Genomic DNA, 21041 nt, shown 5'->3' with positions numbered 1-21041 from the left:
CTCAATTTCCGATGCATTTTAGCATATAAATCAAAGTTGAATGTTTAATTTTGTAAAAATTATTCAATAAAATAAAAAGAGCCTTGTGACTCACGTCTACCAATCACTAGGACGATGACATTCAAGTGGGAGCAAAAAATGATTTGGATTTTTAAGAAAAATAATAAAAAACGGGGGAGGACTCCACATACGGCCTGTTTTGGACAGGATTGATTTGACTTATATTATTTGACTATTTAGCCAAAATCTTGATTACACAGATTCGAAACTGATAAACATATCCTTCTTTTTAGCATGCCTGTAGAAGAATTTGTGACCACGTTCACTACATTCGAGGTAGTTCATCTGGACGGAGATACGAGTCGAGCTGAGAGTAGCCTCAAAAATCGTGATCCTTGGCACGTGAAACTTTGGCACGGTCACTGGCAAAAAGGTGTAAACGCAGGTGGATGCAGGAATCACTCTGGTATGCTTCAGATGAAAATATAGCTTCATAAAGCTATTCTTTTTTTAGCATATTACTTTCCCTTTCTTTCTCGCTCTCTTTTCTCCTTTTATCACATTAGAATAAGCATGCTGATATACAGGCAAAGTTCTTGCTAATCAAACAATTTTTTTTACGATAAATATAAAATCACTTCCAAAACTTAAACACGGAGAGGTAAATACATCGCTCACTCTATCGCTGCAGCAAATTGCAGCTTATCAATCAGTAACGGACAGACTTAGAGGCGCATCGCAATGAATTTTTGGGGGCCATATAGTCCCCTCTTAGAGGAGGCTAGGGGGGGTACAACAGCAATAGGGGTCAGACGACAACGGGCCCGGTATGAGAAAAATGAGATAAAACTTGTTTCTAAATGTAAAATTCTGAAATCTTCAATAGGATCCGCAGCATGATCTTGCGAAAATGTGGTGACCTATGTCTATCACTCTTGAAATATGAGATTGAGAACCAGTACATTCCCTTGAACCTCAGTCAACCAAAATGATCAGCAGATCTCCTTCGGTAAATTGGAAATTCTGGATACAAGAATGCAAAATGGTTGACAGAAAGCCCCATGAACTTTACCTCTGTATTTTGACATGTATGTACATATTTACGTATTTACAAAATGTGATGTTTTTGACTAAGTGAGTCATATGAGTCAGAAAATGCTTGTGAACTTAATAAGATGTAATATAGTTAACTGATTTCCTTATTGTGCTATCAAAAATGCTACTAACTTTATTCCGTTTTTTTTTTCTTTTATTTAAATACGAGTTTAAAACAATTACTAAATAAAACAAGACTTAGAAATTAATAAAATTACAAAAACTATTATTGTTTTTCAAACGTTTACTAGTCGTTACAAAAAGATATGTAAATGCACTGATACACTGAAGATATATTCGGTGTTTTCAACAGGAATGTACTCCTCAGGTGACCATGAAGTGCTATAATTATCTCCTTACAAATAAATCTATATATATATATATATAAATGAATGTTTGTCTGTATGTCATCCATGAACTCAAAAACTACCCGGCAGATTTGGCTGAAACTTTCACCGTTTGTTATTTTTGGTACTGGGAATGTTTATAGACCAGTTCGAAAAAAAATCCGATCGATAGTTCCTTTTTTATTCCAATTTAAGTCACAATCCATTGATAAATACGAATAAAATTATCGGCTGCAGAAATTAATTCGCGTGAAAGATCTCATTGATAAGAAGTTATCTGTTGCCATTTTTCTTGAGTTTGAAAAAATAAATTCTTTCTTTATTGTTTTATGGCTTTTCATGCAACGGGGGGATTTAAAAATTTTTCTATTTGATATTTTTAGCGATTGATTGATCTTGCAAACTGCGTGAGTACAAAATTTGAGTATAGTCATGGCTTCACTTGATACCTGGACCGATTATTATGAAAATTGCTATATATATATATGTATTTTTCCACGGAGAAGGTGCAGAATATGCTCATTGAAGCCACTCGCCACCAGGTGGCACTGCAGAGTAGCAACTTCTGCTCCGTTCAACCGATTGTCATGAAAATCAGTATAATGATGTATTTTTTTGTTGGCGTAGCAACGCGCGTCGGGTACAGCTAGTAAACAATATAAATTTAAAGAAGGTGACGTAGGCTAAAAGAGGTAACTTCAAAGAGTAACTTCTTTTAACCGATAAAGTCAGATAAACGAGGTTTTATTAAATATCGAAGTATACACGACATTTATTTCAAGAAAAAAGAAAAATTAAAAGTTAGAAATAATTATTGCATCATATATGTTACTGCTACATTTGTTTAACAATTTAATATTAAAAAAAAAATAATTTAAGCAAAGAAAAATCTTTTCAATAAATGATATTTTTTTCCTTCTTCTTCTTTTCATGTAGATACTTTTCATGTAAATCCTCAAATGCAACTGGTAGTCGGAGAACCTCAAGAAATGGTGATTTGTCTTGCGCAACACATTGTTTTGGAGCCTCGTGTCATCGGCTTTAGTGTCTATCAGGTAAAGACATCAGTCATAATATATATCCATTTTCGGATATGTTAAGAATAAATAACATAACAGAAATCTAAAATAGAAACATTAATTGAAACTTATTTTTTTCAAGATGTCGAAACCAACATCTGATGTCCTTGGTAAATCTTTCTTCAAAATTAATAAGTCCATTTTGAATTCACCCTACAGTAACAGTCGGCAGGTAAGAATATTTTTGTTGTCTTATTAAGCACTTCAGTTGAGTTTTGAGTCAAAGATGGACAAAAAAGATCAGGAGAATGGATTTCTTTAAGGAGATTTTACACTAAGCTTACATTTTGTGAATTTCTATTTTGTCTGACACTAACGAAATATCTTCAGTCGTATTATAGCTTCAGTTTTATCATTTTAATGGTATGAACTTCCTAGAACTTTAAATGAATTGTGGTGTTAAACATCGAAAGCTTAAATCATCGTATTTCGTAAAATTAGGCATGTTGTAAACTACATTAATAACGTAACTTGAAATAGAAACGCTATTTTTTCCCAAAGTTCGACCTAATCTCATGTCAAACTGAAAACGCAAATTCCTGAAATATGCCACAACTGCCGTTTAACCTAGCACGAAACTCTTTAACCCATTTTAAGGGCTATAGTGTGGCTCTGATAAGTAGAGCTCTGATCTTGACAACGTTTACCTCTTTTTGGGGTAATAGGGAAGGGTAATTGAGCAGAGTTGGTTTACTTGCGTAGTAGTTTAGCAAAATTATTCCAATTCAAATACACGCCTCTTTTAAATTAGAAGCCCCAAAAAGAGGTAAACATTGTCAAGCTCAAGCTCAAGTTATCAAAGCTACAACAAATCTTTAAAACTGAATGTGTGTAATGATTGCTTAAAGCCATTTTCTCACAGTGCACGAAGACGATATTAAGGGATCGGAAGGTAGTGTCCTTTTTTTTTCAAGTAAATAAGATTTTAACGATTCTTATTTTTAAAGAATACTGTAACTACCCATGTTATCAACAACTTTTCGCCATGTAGTGGGCACGCTTTTGAAACCAAATCGGTAAAAAGGGCGCAATGTCTGGAAAATTTTGTAGGTGAGGCAGCCGATTGCAATTCTTTAATTTTTTCATGGTTCCTCATGAGCAGCATGGTTTTTGCACAATCATGTTTCAAAATGTCTCACGCCTCAGAAATCGTTCGATTATACTCTTCTGATATTGCGCCATCTGTTTTCTCTTTGAACTGTTGACTACAACTTTTTCAGGTGAGACAAAAAAATGCAAAAAACAGGCTGACATACAAAATTCCATTGACAGATATTTTTCTCCGAAACCAATTGATTTTTATTGATCCGAAAATAAAAATTTTCACAGTATATTGCAAAAGATAGTTAATTACCAAAGGTATTTAACATTCATTTTTCATAATAAAGGTCACTTTATTGTGAAAAGTAACCTTTTTTTAACATTTATTTGTTCGAGAGAAAAAAATGAATTCACTTTCGCCTTAATATGCTGAGTAACACAAGTCTTCGTTTTATAAGCGTTTTAAAACGCTTGTTAACGTTGTGACAACTATTCTAAAACGTTTTACCATCCCGTGAGCAATCTGGGTAAATTCCTAGTAAAATCGATTAAAAAGCATCTACCTGTTACTAACAAATGTTTTTTACAATTTAAAGGAACTGTATAGAGTTAAATTTGCAGTTCATTAATATAAATTAATTTATGCTAGATTGAGCGGGGACTCATGGGCCACTTGAATGGAGGTTCGCAAAACAAATTTCGAAAGTTAAATATGCAGATACGACGCAACTTACGATATCTATTTATTCACTCATTTATTTAAGTATGAAGTTGAAAAAAAAGCACTGTAAATAATTTCCTTGCAGAAAGTGAACATTTTAATTATTTTATTTTAAGGTTTCAGTAAAATGCCATTTAGAGCAAGGTTGCTACGTGCTTCTTCCCACTACTTTTGAACCATGCCACGAGGCGAACTACACCCTTCGAGTACTTTCAACAAAACCGATACGAATGAAACTTTTGGATTTCATACCCAGCAACATGAAGCCAGCCATCATCCAAGCTCCAACAACAAATGAAAAAGTCAGCTCCTATGAAGCGGTCTTTTTACGTTTTGCGGATGAGCACAAGACGATATCAGCTTTTGAGTTGCTTGAGCTCCTGGAAACCTGTCTTCCGAACGGTAAAGGAATTCGGTCCTCTCAGTTGAGGACTACTTTATCATAAGAGAGCCATTCCCGAAAAAATTTATCCATTTTCCAAAAATTTTCAAGAGTTGAAAAAAAAAAAAAAAAAAAAACTGATTAGGTTGAGAACGAAATAGTTTTATCATCTTTTTTAGGTGCAGAATTGAGCACAAAAGCACAAGAAATCATGGCTCAGAATGAGAAATAATTATGTAAAAAAAGGAAGGTGATATCGCCATCTTAATTTTGGATTTAACGACCAAAATTTAAATGGCGATATCTTCCCCCCCCCCTCTTTTGAACGAAAACCTAACCCTTTTGAAATAAAAACTAAATGTTGAGAATTCCAATTTCACCAAAACCCTAATATTTCACCTTCTCATATTCACTTATCGAAGTACTTGAACATAAAACTAGTGAATTAAAATTTGAGGATTTTAGTCATATGTTTTTTTTTTTTTTAAATCTAAAATGTTTTCGTACTACAGATTCATTCAGGATATGTCTCCTTTTGTTCAAACAAAAACGTGCAGAGGACGGATTTGTTACCTTTTGATTGAAAAATCAAACTTTACCCTTAAATAAAGTAGAATTTGTTCCGTTTGGACTTCTTGAGTATAGGTGATTTTATGAAGGTCATCTGAAAGATTTAGAAAATATCATAAAATGAAATTTTCTACAAAGTGGATATGTTCCCTTTTGATAAATTACTCCTCAGTTGTAAGGGCATTTACATTGATTTACGTTTTTTCCGACTTTTTTCAAAATGTTATTGGTATTGTAATCGAAAACTTCATACAAATTATAGCGACTCTTAAAACTCCCCGGCGCATAGTGGAGCAAAAACGCCAAAAAGCGCTTAAACGTTTTTTTAAACCTCTCTCGCTTGTTTGTCTACACAGGCATGTTATAATGGATTTTTCTCGATCTGCTTGGGCTCATTGTCCAAAGTTCGCAGGTTTACGCAGCTAATTCTTTATCAGGGTCTTTCTACAGACCATTTATGACTAATTTATATTAATTTCTAAGAGGACATTTTTTTGTACAGTGTTTTGAAAAAAATAACCTTGAATTCCGAAGTTTTTGGTGCTGATCAAAACCGATTTTTGGTTTGAGAATTCGATTACTCATTTTTTTCCCCTCCTACTACTATCGTTGGACAGGAGAGAAATTAAATATACTCACCTTTAATAGGAAAAAAAAATATAGAATGCGTAAAAGCAATTTTTGTAAAATCCCGCACTCATGGTTCTTACACTTTCTAAAGGTTCCCTTCAGCTTTGTAGTGGACGAAGGGCTCTAAAATTCCAGTTCTGATTGCCTAAGAGGTAGGCCTGTGCAAATTTATTAATCCTCAATTGGTTTAGTATAGGAAAAAAAACCATTTACAAGCGCTTTTTGGCGTTTTCGCCCCACTGTGCGGTGGCTGATGAGTTGCAGTTCGATCAGTTAGTTGTTCATGAATATTTTTAGTTTTTCGCATTATTCCTTATTTTATTATTATCATTATTAAAAACAATTTTAATATTACAATTTTCAGTATGCACACTTTTATTCACTTAGTGATTTTTTTTATTTTAAATACGCGTATTACTTGCAACTTAGACGTATACTGAGGTATATGTTTCTCCATTATTACTTTTCTTTGTATACGGCAAGTTTCCAAAGAGAAATTAGCTCATGAAACTACTCGATAATTGAATAATATGCGACTTCATAAACTCGTTTTCAAAATGCTTAGAAATGAGAAAATTGAGTGGACTAAAACGTTCTTTCAGTATAAACAAAGCATAAATAGTTGAAGCAATGAGAGAACAAATTCGGGAGAATATGCATAAGTTATTAATAACAATTAAAACGTTGCAACAAGATGCCAAAAACAGGTAAAAGAATTACAATCTAAAATACAAATAATAAATTATCAAACTGACTTTTTAGGCAAGTTTTACATTTCCTTTGATTTCAGATTATGTAAAGAGCTGTGCAACGTTGGAAGTTTGCAGACAAATAATACTTGCCTTGGATGTATCCTTTTTCTAATTGTTCTTAAAAATAAATGTATGCCATGTATTTTTTAAAGTTAAGTTATACCATAATCTACATACATTATTTCAAATAACCTGAATAATTATGAACTTATATTTTCAAAAGTGCACTTGGTTTTAATCTAGTAAGCCAAACTACTAGTCAGTATTCAGTAAGTTACCGCCCTATAGCCAGGGCTAAGGCAGAAATACATGAAATGCACCGCCAGCTCAGTCAATTCCAGCCGAGGACTGCAGTTTCGTGCTTATTAGCACTCATCAGCCCGGCATAGGACTAACTGAGCTGGAGGTGGAAAACCTCTTAAGGAAGCCGATAGTGTGCAGTTTCGTGCTTAATAAGCACGAAACTGCAGTCCTCGGCTGGAATTGACTGAGCTGGCCGTGTATTTCATGTATTTCTGCCTTAGCCCTGGCTATAGAGCGGTAACTTACTGAATATACCTGCCTTGCCTGCAATATTCGAGTTGAACCGAACCATTGTTTCGGTCACTCGTCTGGTCAGTGCTAATTCTATGTTAGCTACCAGTTTGTTTGGCACTCTTGGCTTCCTTAAGAGGTTTTCCACCTCCAGCTCAGTTAGTCCTATGCCGGGCTGATGAGTGCTAATAAGCACGAAACTGCAGTCCTTGGCTGGAATTGACTGAGCTGGCGGTGTATTTCATGTATTTCTGCCTTAGCCCTGGCTATAGGGCGGTAACTTACTGAATATACCTGCCTTGCCTGCAATATTCGAGTTGAACCGAACCATTGTTTCGGTCACTCGTCTGGTCAGTGCTAATTCTATGTTAGCTACCAGTTTGTTTGGCACTCTTGGCTTCCTTAAGAGGTTTTCCACCTCCAGCTCAGTTAGTCCTATGCCGGGCTGATGAGTGCTAATAAGCACGAAACTGCAGTCCTCGGCTGGAATTGACTGAGCTGGCGGTGTATTTCATGTACTAGTCAGTTCCTAAGTAACTACTTTGGAAGTGTCAACACAATTCCTAGTTTAACGTGTTTTTTTTTTTTTTTTTAAAGTCAAGATCTCTGCAGTCCCCCCTCCCCCCGCCTCCCGACATTTTCCTTTTTTTTTTACTTTGTCACTATTGTATTTTTTAGATAAGAAGGTTTGAATTTTGCCAGTTGGAGGCGGTGTTAAAGCGTTTTAAAATATTGATTTTTTTTTTAAATTATACTTATGCAACACGAAAACCTTTTTCTGATAAAGTTAACACTAAATATTTCCGCATGTTGCGTTAGAAGTTATAATGCAACCCTACAAAACAAACAAAACAATAGTTCAGTTATATTATGGCTCTGTTGAAAAACACTTGCCTTCGGACATGTTCATTTAAGGTTCAGTTGAAAGAGAAAGAATACTTACTCTGGTACAACGCCAATAAACGTTATTAGCAAAACAAACTGACTTTCTTTACACCTATTTCAGCAAATGGAACCCTTTAATCCATCGCCCATCAGAAATAATCTTAACAGAGACAGACTGAACTCATATAATTTTATTTTTATTTCCCTCACACAGACACAGATAGTAAGTTTCTGACTAGAATTTATGATAAATGAAAACATATAAATGAAAGTTGTCTTTATGAAAACTACTAAAACATTCAACATTAGTTTCTGAAAATATCTGCACGATCAAATCGTTTAAACCTGCTGTTGTAAAAAAAAAAAAAAATTAAATTTGGAACCAGAAATCTTAACAAAAGTCATCTTTCTTATTTTATCAGTTGTTGCAGTAGACTTTTACAGTACATCTTTTCATGCTTGTGCGATGATTTATCTTTCTATGTAGAGTAAGCTTATTGTCTTGTAAGCACATAAAAGTTTTTCTTAACGATTTTTCAGAAAAATGGCAGTGGTCGACTCAAGTATCAAGATTATAAAAATTTAATGTGCAGCTTGAAGCTGTGGCAAGTAAGTACTTTTTAGTTTTTGGAATAGTTATTATATTAAGAGCAATGAAACCAAATGCATTTTTCATCACCAGTAACTCGTATGTTCTTCCAAATCATGTTCTAAAGCTCCTTATCGAGATTCCGTAAAAATAAAACAAGATCTAGACCAGCGTTTCTTAATTTCTTTGGTTAGTGGAATCCTTTTAAATGCTTCCTTTTTTCGCGGAACCTTTAGTTTATCGTTAATAGTTTGCAGTGGCGTAGCCAAGTTTCTGTTTGAGAGCTTTCGGAAGTATTTTTCCTGAGAAAGTGTTTGAACAAACGAGATATTAATTAAGAACAATTATTAACGCAAAAATATAAAGTAATATTTGTCGTCGACAACGGACGGAAAAAAAATCATATTCCGTCAAAACATTTCAACTATTGTATAAAAGTTCTTTCGCCGTTACAAAATAATAGTAATAATAATAACAATAATAATAATAATAATAGATAGCGCAGTTCATAAGTAAATTAAATGCAAAGGAATGTATGCATTTTGACGATAATAAATTAATAAATATTAAATGTAAAACACGGTAGACGAGTTGGGAGAAAAGTTAGTCAGAAAATCATTACCAGAAGACCTTGAGCAAGCAATTCGCTATTATGGAATTTTTCAAAAAATAATGCACTGAAAAAAGTTTTCATTACTCAACTTTTAAGTTAATTTTTATAATTTTTAAACGTACTTGTAACATATATACAAATTATTAAACTGTTTTGTTGTTTATTTAGCCTATTTGAAAAAAAAAAATTGCCAATAACATTAATTGCTTCATTTATAAAGCTATTTATTTATTCTTATTTTAATTTAAGACAAATGATGCCAATTTAAAAAGATAAAGAAAATTTCCACGCTTAATCAAATACTCCACTTAATCGAATAATATTTCTTGGAACCGAAAATATTGGATTAAGTGGGACCGACAGTATTTGAAATTGAAGTCAAAAATCGTAATTTTAGGCAATATTTTTCCATGTTAAAGGAAAAGGAATTTGGGGGTACCTTCCCGAAAGTTTTTCAACATTAAAGTCACTTTTGAACTGTCTTTGGAGATAGGGGGTCAATAGCTTGTTCCGAAATTTTTTCGAAATTGAGGTGCTTTAAAAGGGAGAAAGAGGTGTCGAAATCTTAAAGGCCCAACTTCAGACTATTTTTAAACTGAAAGTATTTGCATCATTTTAGGCTATAGTTTCTTACCCAGTTGGAAGTATAAGAAAGTAAAAGTAAATTCATTTTTAATTTTGAAAAAGCATCGTTTTTATCGGTTTTTTAAGTAACTAAATTTGAAAAATGAAAAAAAAAAAAAACATGCAAGTCCCATGGAACGCCTGAGAGAGCTTCGTGGACCCTGGGGTTCCGCGGAACACAATTTAAGAAACGCTGATCTAGACTAAAGCAAAATGTCTTAAAAGTTTAAAACACAAATGTTTTTTAGTGCTGGTGATAGCATTCTTATTACAAATAAAGAAATAAACTGAGCGACTAAATTTTTGGAAGAGTCGTGAAACTATTGAAAGGTATCAATGTTTTCTTGCAGAAAAGTGAAGTTACGTGTCCAGTCTTTCCATACAGCAAAAATAAACTTTTGAGTATGATAATCCGAGTAATATTTTAAGCAAAAAGTGGTACATCTCAAACTACTTTTCCGAGATAGTTCGAATTTTTAGACCCGAGTTCGACTTTTGGATAGACAAGAAATAAAATTACCTCGGGACCATCAGTAACAGGATCCCTTTCAGAACAAAGGTGATTTTCATAACGGTATTAGACTAGCGGACCAAACGAAAAGTAGAAAAATGAAACATACCATAAGAAAACCCTCCTTCTGTAATTGGAACATGAAAGTGCGAAATTTATTTCGTCTATTGGGCTAGATCGATTGTTTGAGAACAAATATCAGTCTCCCTAAGCCCGGATCTATAAATTTGGTTGGGGAGGGGGGGGGGGGTTGCAAAAACTCTGTAGGACACCTCTCCAGAGACCAACAATGTATATTTGTAACGTTAATAAGTCTTAATTAGTGCTAGTATTTTTCAGTTTTTTGGGCCGTTCGGTTCCTTAAGGATGTGAGTCCCCCTGCACTGCGGGTACGCAGATCCGGGCATAAGTCTCCCATTAAGTTTCTGAAAAGTCAGAACATTCCTTTTGCTTAGGATCCGACAGATTATTGTTGTTACTTTTGAAATAAAGATAGGAACTTTTGAAAATCCCTTGTGAATGAATCTTGAATTCATTGCAAACTTAAGTTACACATTCTTAGTTTCTGGCGCTCTTTGAAATAATGCATGTCACAAAAAACATCTGAAAGTTCTTAAATTCAAGTATTTCAATCAAATTGATATTTTAGATACGGCACAAAATTATTTCTGAAAAGCTTAATTTTGGTGAAACAATTATTACTTTTTTGTACTAAGCTCTATTTACTTAAATCATTCAAAATCTAGGAAACAAAAATTAAATTTCTTACCTTTTTTTTAAAGTCTCTATCTACACCCTTTCTACCGTATTCATAAGGATTTAAACATGTTTTTTATGCGGTCATGCACATTGAAGCGTCTGCAGAAAGTTAATAAACTATATTTATCGATTTTAATGTTCATCGCGCTTTATACAAGCATCTATTAGCTATTTTTTTGTTAGTTAAACACAGTAACTTAAGAGTATTAAGTGGATAGGAAACAAACTGGTACCAGGCTTTATGTAACAATGAATTGATGATCTTTAATCAATAATTTCATCTTATTAATTTTTTCATTTTTTAGACCATTTTTAGAAGCCATAGCAGGGGCTCATCTGGAATTTTGAGAGCTGAAAAATTAAGAGGAGCGTTGATGGATGTTGGTAAAATTTTGTTTCGAATTCAACATTTAAAAGTAATAACAAGACAATACATTTTTTGGAAATTTCTTCATGTCATTCAGTATTTTAATTCTAAAATATCTTAGAAACCCCAAATGAGATATTTTTATTTCACATTATCTTGCAAAATACTTTCGATACTTCTGTCTCATACTACCTTGACAAGTTTTTTTTTCTACAGTAATTCCCCACACTATTTCGTTAATGTTTTCAATACTTACTCCCCTAACCATCAGTTGTTTATGTGTACAGCTATGAAAATAAAGTTCTCTTGCTCTTAAAATTTCGGTATTATACAAGGTTTCAATTGACTTGGATCAACGTAGTTTAAAATTTTAATTTTGATGAATTATTATACAAAAGTAAAATTAACACAAGTTTTGAATTTTTGGTTAGACAACCCTTTTTTTCTATACAAACGAAGTTAGAAGCTTAAAAAAACATTTCATGGATCGTCACTGAACAAAAAATGCTACTTTCAATGTTTGTTTCTGTATATCAAGCAACGGAAGGGGGGAAATCTAACGGGACAAGACGTTTTTAAAGGAAAATAATGCGCTACTCGTTATAATATGCAAGTTTTAAGTAATTTATTGAAAATTGCAGGTTTTTATTGCAGTTATTTATTTTTATAGACAGAAAAAAAAGGAGAAAAAAAAATCTTTTCACAGTTTCAGATTTAGAAAAAAAGTGCAACTACTTGCAATCTGCTTACAATTTATTAGTATAATTTTCTCTGCTACCGGCAACTTTTTGTAGCCTTTTCGGCGTGAGAAAATAAGAGACAATTTACTAAGTCGGGATAATTTTTTAAGTTTTAACCAAGAAACACAAGCAGCAGCCCGAAATTTTTTTGCATTAGAATTTACTGGGAGCTGAGTTCACCATTGATCGACATCCTGGTTTTCAGACAAAATCCAGTGTCCCGTCAGGGTTTACTTCACGTTCCGGTAAGAGATGACGTTAATTACAGGTGACCAAAAAAAATATAAAAAAAATTTCTATGTAGGATTATTTACAATTATTAATTTTTCATTTGCAACATTGACTTGCAAAATTGATATCGGATTAGCTTGTGAGGATTTTGACAAGATTAAAACAAAAATATTGTTCAAATATTTATCCCTCATTCAAAGTGTCTCTTATCACAAAAGTAACTTATGAATATTGACATGCAGGAAATAAATTGTTTATATTTATCTGCTTGAGTCATTTATTATTGCCCCTGATTAAAATTCATATTTAGTAAACATTTGTTCATAGCACTGAGAATGAACTACCAATCAACTAAAAACCAGCCAGGGGTGGGTACTGTGAACCCCTTTGAATACTCGCATCAAGGGGGGGGGGGGGCATTCCAGTGTCTTGGTTGAACCTTTCAAAAATTTGGCAAGCCTAATAACGCTCGATCATTCTATACCCCTTAAATGTGTTGCTCATATCTCATCATATAAATAGTCAAACGAGTTCAAATAGCGAAATGACAAACAATCTACAACATCTGTGCACGAATTTTATTGACTAGATAACAATTATCTTTAGTAAAACAATTATATTTAATAAAAAAAGGCAGTGACAAAAAATTAACATAAAATGTTTCATAAAACATAAAAATACCAGTGTATACAACAAATCAATTCAATAAAAAATCTATAGGTATAAAACTTCAGAATTTACCTAAAGTACTTGAAGTTAGATTACAAGAAAAAACAAGCAGCCATACCTTTATATGTATTGAAGTACAGTAGAATTTCATTTATCCAGCACTATTGGTGTCCCATGGTATCTTGCAGAATTCTGCAAATACTTCTACTATGTGCTTTTGAGCAAATAAATATACTTTAACAAAAGTAACCTGATGCACATTTGATTTGTTTTAGTTTATTTGTTTGTGGCAAGTCATTTATATGCCATAATGCTTTTAGTTAAAATTTCATTTCACCTCATTTTGAGAATAAATTGAAAAAAAAAAGGTAAAAGATTCAAAAATATATAAAAACATTACAAAAAATGAAATATTCTATTGTGTGACTTATAAGTATGATAGAACATGATGAGCACTAGTATTACTAACTGTAGGACGAACGAGGATGATTGTATTCAATAAAAGATAACAGATATTGTGAAAAATAAAAAGTAGAAGAATGTGAGGTATAAAGTAAAACAGCAGGTGAAGTAAGATGGAAAAATATTTTCAGTTTCCAACGCCATCTATCAAGCAATATTTTAACTATGTTCTGAAAGATATAGTTGATTATAGTCAAAAAGTAAATAGCTCAAAAAAGGAAGAAAAAATAATGCAAGTCATTTTTAAAAATTTGACGCACATATTGTTACATTTTGTGGTTTATCAAAAATAATTTTTGTTACAGTAAAATGATACCATTTTCGCAATCAACATTTTAAGCATTAATTGTGATTTACTAATGTCCAGTGCAATACTTATTTAGTTAATGAGGTATGTTTCGATTTTAAATGTTTGATAAAATTTGTCAAGAGCACATGGAGGAGCAAAAGCAAAATAGTTTGTTTTGTTTACTTATTCACTCATTTATTAATAAATTATTTATGTATTGATTCATTAGTAAAGTCATCTATACCTTCTTTATTAATTCTCCTATTCTTTCACTTAATTTCTTATTTTTTCACACCCTTATTTCTTCTCATACATTAATTATTTGTTTGTTTATTGTTTCATTATTAATTCATGTATTCATTATTTATTTTATTTATTCATTCATTTTATCAAAATAACTTTTAATAGTCAAAGAGAAAAGTATTTTATTTTTCACTTTGCCCCTTGGAAAAGAAAATTAACTTTTCCACTTTTTTTGAAAATACAAATTTGCTGCAGAAAATTAAAAATTACACTTCAATACAAGTTTTAATATAAAATTATTTTATTATGAACTAAAAGTTTCAAAACTAATTTCCAATTTGTTCATTTTGAAAAACTTAAGGGTGTATTCTATTTCTAGTCTAGAAATTCAAAAAAAAAACAATTTTTTTCCCATCATATTCTCAAAGATTAGACCTTTAATAAAAAGTTTCTATGAGGATTTATGGACATTCAAATTGTTTTTGGAGTTAGTTAATTTTATTAAAATAAACTCTTTTGCCAGAATGAGACGGCAAACTTTAAAACGCGTTTTTTTCTAAACTAGTTTTTTTGATACAGTTGAATAGATATCCCAAGTTCTAATGCACTGATTTTCTTGAAATTTGGTACAGACATTCTTAGTACTATCAAAATTGTCTCCACGTAGGGGTTCTTGTAATTTTTGATTTTTATTATTTAAAAAAATATACCGAAGTTCAAAAAAGGAGCCAAAAAATGAACTTTTTTATTCAAAAAGATGCCATTTTGTGAAAACAAAAATTTATTTTCAAATCGGCGACGTCCAGACAATTCTACATCCTTGTTTAATAAGAATTAACCTTAACTTTATGCTTCAGATCACCTGGAGGATTGAAATCACGTCAACCAGGAGACTTCCCTTTTTTTAGAGTCCCCACTTTGCCATCCTCCACCAAATACAATTTTGATTTTTTTTTTTCAACTATTATCCATTTTTCTACTTTATAAGCATTAATAAATATCTGATAAAAATGGATAGGGAAAATAGCTACTGTTTTTTTTCCCCTATTACGCCCATAAAATCAAGCCTCTAGACTAGAATACCCCCTTAAGTTATCTTTACTATTTCCCTTTACCACGCATTCCTCTAGTTAAAAAATTATATCCAAAAAAGCATTAGTTATTGAATGAGAGTAAGAAGGTACTTATACTACTAATTTTTTAAATATTTTTATGACTTCCTTAAATCAGCTTTTTTCATGTTTGCTATTATTGTTCTGATCGATGAAAACCCAATGTAGAAAAATGTTTTTTATCAATAGGTTCTAGCGCATAATGGCTTAACAATAGGATCGGAACTATGAATATTGCTCTCCCCCCCCCCCCCCTCAACAAAATTTGTAGGGTCTTTCCCAGAGGCCAGCAGTGTATATTTGTAACGTTATTAAGTCTTAGTGCTTGTTGTTTTCTATTTTTTCTTCAATATCTCCGGTCGTTGACCCCCTTAATGACGTGAAATATCCCACACTGTGGGGTCTGCAGGCACACAGTCCCGAGCCTGCTTAACAAGAAATACAATGAAAACTGTGCAAAACATCTCTAAATTGAACTTTGTGTATTTATCCTAACGCCGAATTTGGCAATATATATTTCCAATTTCTTACTAATGTCACTTCCGTTTTATTCTGTTGTGTCTTGAAACTTTGACTTCAACCAGACAAGAGTATAATGTCAATGAGGACAAAATGAAACCTTCTTGCTAGCTTTTATTGCTTATTACTTGCTCTGCTGTTAGTGAAAGGGACAAGTTTCTTAATTGTTTCCAAAAACAAAAATGTATAAAAATAACCATAAAATTAAATTTGTTTAAAAAGTTGACAAATTAATTTCAAGGCTGAACCTAAGCAAGCATAGATTTGTGGATTTGGGGCTTTTGAAATCATTCAAACAATATAGGTTTAGAGGCTTCTCTTCATTTAAATCAAATTTAAAAGTGTTTTTTAAAGCTCTTTTTATTTGCTTTCATTTCACCATTGGCTTGTTCCTTTTTGGTTCTTCTGTCAATTTTTGATGATTTGACACAAGGCCTGTTTTTTTTTTTTTACTTTGGATAAGTGAGACTCTACTGTAATGAAAATATCGGTATTGAAACATATTTAAAGTTTAAAAAAAAAAAAAAAATCCCAGAACACAACAATTCAAAACACAACATGAAACACATGTTGTACAGTAGCCCAAGTAATAATTACAACAAAAGTATTTTTCTGAAAATATATTTGCTGATTTAAAATAAAATACACATTCGGAATGACTAAAAAAATAAATAAATTTAGTTTTTTTTCTTTATACATACATTACTTAGTAAAAATAGGCAAAGTACATATTTTATACATTTATACACATATACAGTTTTAAAACACATTTATTTATTTGTATGGTCGAGTCTTTGAAAAGCTTTGTACCATAAAACAGAATTAAACCAAACAAGTTTTAATTTGTAAAACTACTTCCCCCTTATCACATGCATAAATTACTTTTCAACACACGTAGTAACAAACAGGGGAAAAAAAAGACATTTCCCCCCATTATGACAAGTTTTATTTATTTATTTTGAAACTTGATCACTATATAAAATCTATTGAACACTAGCCTAAGGTTAAAACTCATTTTTGAATATGAGAGACTGATATTAAATGTTATGTCCCCAGACTTCAAATGTCACAGTAAACATGAAAGAATCCCACTTTGATTCAATTTTGTAAATAGAGCATTGGAGATTTTAAAAATAATAAACATAAATATTTTTATTATAAATTATATAAATTTTGCATGTAATATATTACACAAAAAACAGAAAATACAATTTATTTTCATCCATTTTCTTTTTTGTCAACTTAAACAGTTAAACAACTAATAAAATACAATATGAATTGTTTAATCCCTAACGCATGTTTCTGAATTGTTTTAAAGTATCACACACACACATATATATACAGAGGTATATTTAAAACCCCTATAAGCATATTTCACAAATTAAAAATTGGAAAAATGCCTCAAAAATTTAGCCAAGTACATATTATTTCACTCTAGACAAAGAAAAATTATTAAATGGTACATTAATATGTTTTACTGAGTAAAACAACATTGAATTTTATATGGCTCCTTTTTTCTCAATTATTCCGAGATTCAGAGAGCTATATTTAAAACTTACATTTTAGATAATTTCCGATTAAAACACAATAAAAACAAACTTTTTTGAACAACTTTTTGATTAAAAAAAACTTTTTTCGCACATATTATGCAACATAATGTAATGTTCCACAAAAAAAAGCAAATTAATGTATTGCATATGCATGTTACAATTTTAATGATTTCATAATTTACAACCAGGTTTTCAAGTCAACGTAGATGCCTTGTCACTCTTAGTTCTTCGTTACATGCGAAAAGATGGAACCTTAAGATTTGGAGATTTCGTACTGTGTATACTGCATTTAATGGTTGCATTTGGTAAGAAATTTGGACGAAATGAATAATTATTAACATATGTTAGAAACTATTTTTTAATGACACATGCTTTTTTTAGGTACCTTTGAAAAGAAAGATCTGTTACAAAATGGATTTGTTAAAACAACGCTCTCTGAGGTAATGTATTTTCAGTGACTTTTAGAATAGAACGGGATGATGATCAACCATAAAACAAAAACGAAATATATCATTTTGAAAACTTTTCAATATACATATTAAATGATAATTTCTAGAAACAACTCAAAATAGGAACAGTAATATTTTTAAGGGGCTGCCCGATCAGGCTTCCCATTAAATATTATAATTTTCACTTAAATACCAATTTATATTCAACCCATGATTAACTACACTGTGCAAAAGACATGTTAAATGGGAAAGTCAAATCTATATAATTAAGTACACAAATTAAACTTAAGCATTTAATTTTTAGACATAATTGACCCTTGATTGCACTGTTCACATTTTGTAACTTGTAGTACTTTTCTGATTTTGGCATGTTACTATTTCGTCAAGGGTAAAACACATCATTATACAACATATTATTAATTTAGCGAAACCCATGGAATAAACTAACGAAAGGAGGAGAAAAAATGGTATTGAAAGAAGCATACTTATTGCATTTCTAGACTGAAAATAAATTTTTTAATTAGTTTTAAAAATATATTTATCTACATTATTGCTTTAAAATAGGAATGACTAACCATACATAAAAATATAATGATATTTTTTTAATTACAGTGGTTACAAGCATCTTTACAATGCTGATCATGTTGAAAACTTTAAGAAAAAAAGCTCAAGAAAATTTTCATTGCAGCAAATTCATCATCATGTCAAAGTGCCAAGAATCATTATATTTATATAAATAAAAAGATTTATATCAAGTTTTGAATAAAGTATTTCATAATATTATTAGTTCAGTTACATGATGCTGAAGTTTTATTTATTAATTGAATCGATTATTTTGGAAAGAGCTGAAGTTTCATCAATGAAAGTTTTCAGGATTCAACAAAAAAGTGTTTATTTCATTCACAAATGAATTAAATTCTACAAAAATTTTCACTACAAGTCATTAACCTCTTCTTAAAATATAAAAAATTTTTAAACAAAAATCCATTTTAAGGTAAACACAGATCATACTTTCACATAATTCGCTTTCTTCTTGGAACTTTTCTTGTCTGTGTAGTTTAAAGTTTCGTAGTAACAGAAACAAATTTTGCTGTTACTAAATATGCAGTAATCATACTGTACATTGAAGGGTTTAATGCTGAATTTTTAGCTACTATACTGATAGATTTAGTCTTTTTGTCATGATATTAATAAAAGTTTTAAAACACTACAATTGAGGTCTGGCAATTAACAAATTTAAGGTGTTGCTCATAATGCCTTTTAATACTCATTTAATTATAAAAATTAGGTTAATATATTTTGTCCATATGACGTGCATGTGCATAACATTTTGAAATATCCTATAGCAAATGTTTTACAGTTTTTACAAGAAGTTTTTTTTAGCAATTTGGCACAATCTTTCACTATTACATTTAAGCAGAATTTTAAAATGTGCTAATAATTGAAAGAAATTTCTGTACAGTAATTTAAGATTTTTAAAAACTACACAAGATGAAATTTATTCAAATTTTAAAGAACAATTAGATAACTTTTACAGATGCTGTAGAATTCTAAAACATTTCTTCTCTAAGGTTTCATAGTTAACTAACATGCATGTAAATTTCATAAAAGCTAAGCCCTCAATAAATAATTTAAATTTTTCAGCTATTCACAGAATATATAATAGCTAATAGAATACAGAATTTAATTCTTACATACAGTAAAATGTCAGAAAGAAAAAATTTCATCTTTAATTCAACTAAATTTGGCGAACTCAGAAAAAAAAATTAAATACTAGGACGGAATAAATGTATTAGTTGTCAATATATCTATATATATACAACTTTAACCTCAAAGCAATTCGTATCTCTAAACATAAAAATTGATATACATGTACAACTATGTACAGTTTCAGCCTCAAAACACTTTGTTTTTTAAATCACTTTGATTGTATATACAACTAACTAGGGCTAAAGGCAAAGACAAACGATAATTTAAACATATACAAGTAGCACAATAAATAGTAAACCATTTTTCATATAACACAGAAGAAACTGTCAATGCATTTTTTAAGGCAGCTCAATTAGAAGGAAGTTAATACTGATAGTAAACAATACTTCAAGTTACAATATAAAAAATACTCAAAAAATTTTCATAAAATGTAGACTCAGAAACATTTAGAACTTTTTAGAAAACAAAGCATTCAGATAAAAAATAATTTAGATTAATACCTTTACAAATTATGCTTTATCAAGATTCCAAATACAGCTTTATGAATCTTTTGAACATCCCATGTAAAACAACCACAACACAGTCTAACCTCTATAAAGCAAACTCAAAGGGACCTTCATTCATTTTAATCGTAGCATGTGATTTTATTTACAACCAACTAGAGCTAAAGACAAAGACAAGCAATGATTTAAACACATACAAGTATTTTTCATATAACACAGAAAAAATTGTCAATGCATTTTTATAAGGCAACTCAATTACATTGAATTTAATACTGATAATAAAAAAACTAAAAAAGATACTTAAATTTTTTTCATAGAATGTAGATTTACAAATACTTATAACATTTTAGAAAAACAAATAATTTGGATTAAAAATCTTTAGATTAATATCTTTTCAAAATCTGCTTTACCAAATTTTCAAATAAACTTTTATGAATTTTGTGAACATCCCATTTAAAGTTTAACCATAATACAGTCAAATCTAGTTAAAGAGAAATCAAAAGGACCTTTGAAATTAATTTGTCTTAACCGTAGTTCGTTTTAATCAAAAAACAACGAATTTTTCAACTTGCATTTACAACAGGATGGAAATCACAAAAAAAAAAAAAAAAAAAAAAAATGTAGCTTGTCTCAGCAGTAATTCATTTCAAGCATGTTCAAATTAACAAGGTTTAACTGTTGTTTTACAAATAAGTAATTGTTAATATTTTTTTTTAAAGTGCAAAAAAAAAAAAAAAACTGTACTCCAATATTGATGCTAATGATACATATTGAAATAATCAATTTTTACACTAATTTTTCTGCAAACGATTTAAGTGCTATAAAAATTATAACCTTTTTGTTTGAGCCTATCCTCTTAGCTATCCTGCAGCACCTCAAATGAAATGGGCTTTCAAAGTTGTTAACAATTTCAACTTTAGGTTCAGATTTAATGCTAACGTAAATACAGTTGATTCTGATTAATAGGACCACATTGGGACAGCATCATTTTGGTTCTAATTACTGGCTGCTCTGATTAAACTAACAGGACCTGCGTGGCTACTTTGACCGAACATGCTATACACA

At 30.9% G+C, this 21041-nt stretch overlaps 1 protein-coding gene across 1 annotated transcript in view; it reads left to right on the top strand.

Annotated features, from left to right (window-relative positions):
• Nucleotides 1–18402, top strand: part of LOC129220898 (calpain-C-like) — a 45337-nt gene extending 26935 nt beyond the window's left edge. The window contains exons 8-17 of the mRNA XM_054855332.1: nucleotides 294–466; nucleotides 2379–2497; nucleotides 2604–2693; nucleotides 4400–4685; nucleotides 6656–6714; nucleotides 8577–8645; nucleotides 11438–11516; nucleotides 17503–17619; nucleotides 17696–17754; nucleotides 18376–18402. Coding sequence (XP_054711307.1) covers nucleotides 294–466; nucleotides 2379–2497; nucleotides 2604–2693; nucleotides 4400–4685; nucleotides 6656–6714; nucleotides 8577–8645; nucleotides 11438–11516; nucleotides 17503–17619; nucleotides 17696–17754; nucleotides 18376–18402 — 1078 coding nt within the window. The remainder of the gene's footprint in view (nucleotides 1–293; nucleotides 467–2378; nucleotides 2498–2603; nucleotides 2694–4399; nucleotides 4686–6655; nucleotides 6715–8576; nucleotides 8646–11437; nucleotides 11517–17502; nucleotides 17620–17695; nucleotides 17755–18375) is intronic.
• Nucleotides 18403–21041: the final 2639 nt, after the last annotated feature.

This window comes from Uloborus diversus, chromosome 4 (genome assembly GCF_026930045.1).
Source record: "Uloborus diversus isolate 005 chromosome 4, Udiv.v.3.1, whole genome shotgun sequence".
NCBI classification, from domain to species: domain Eukaryota; kingdom Metazoa; phylum Arthropoda; class Arachnida; order Araneae; family Uloboridae; genus Uloborus; species Uloborus diversus.
The sequence above is the reverse complement of the archived record's forward strand: the minus strand, read 5'-3'. Positions and strand labels throughout refer to the sequence as shown.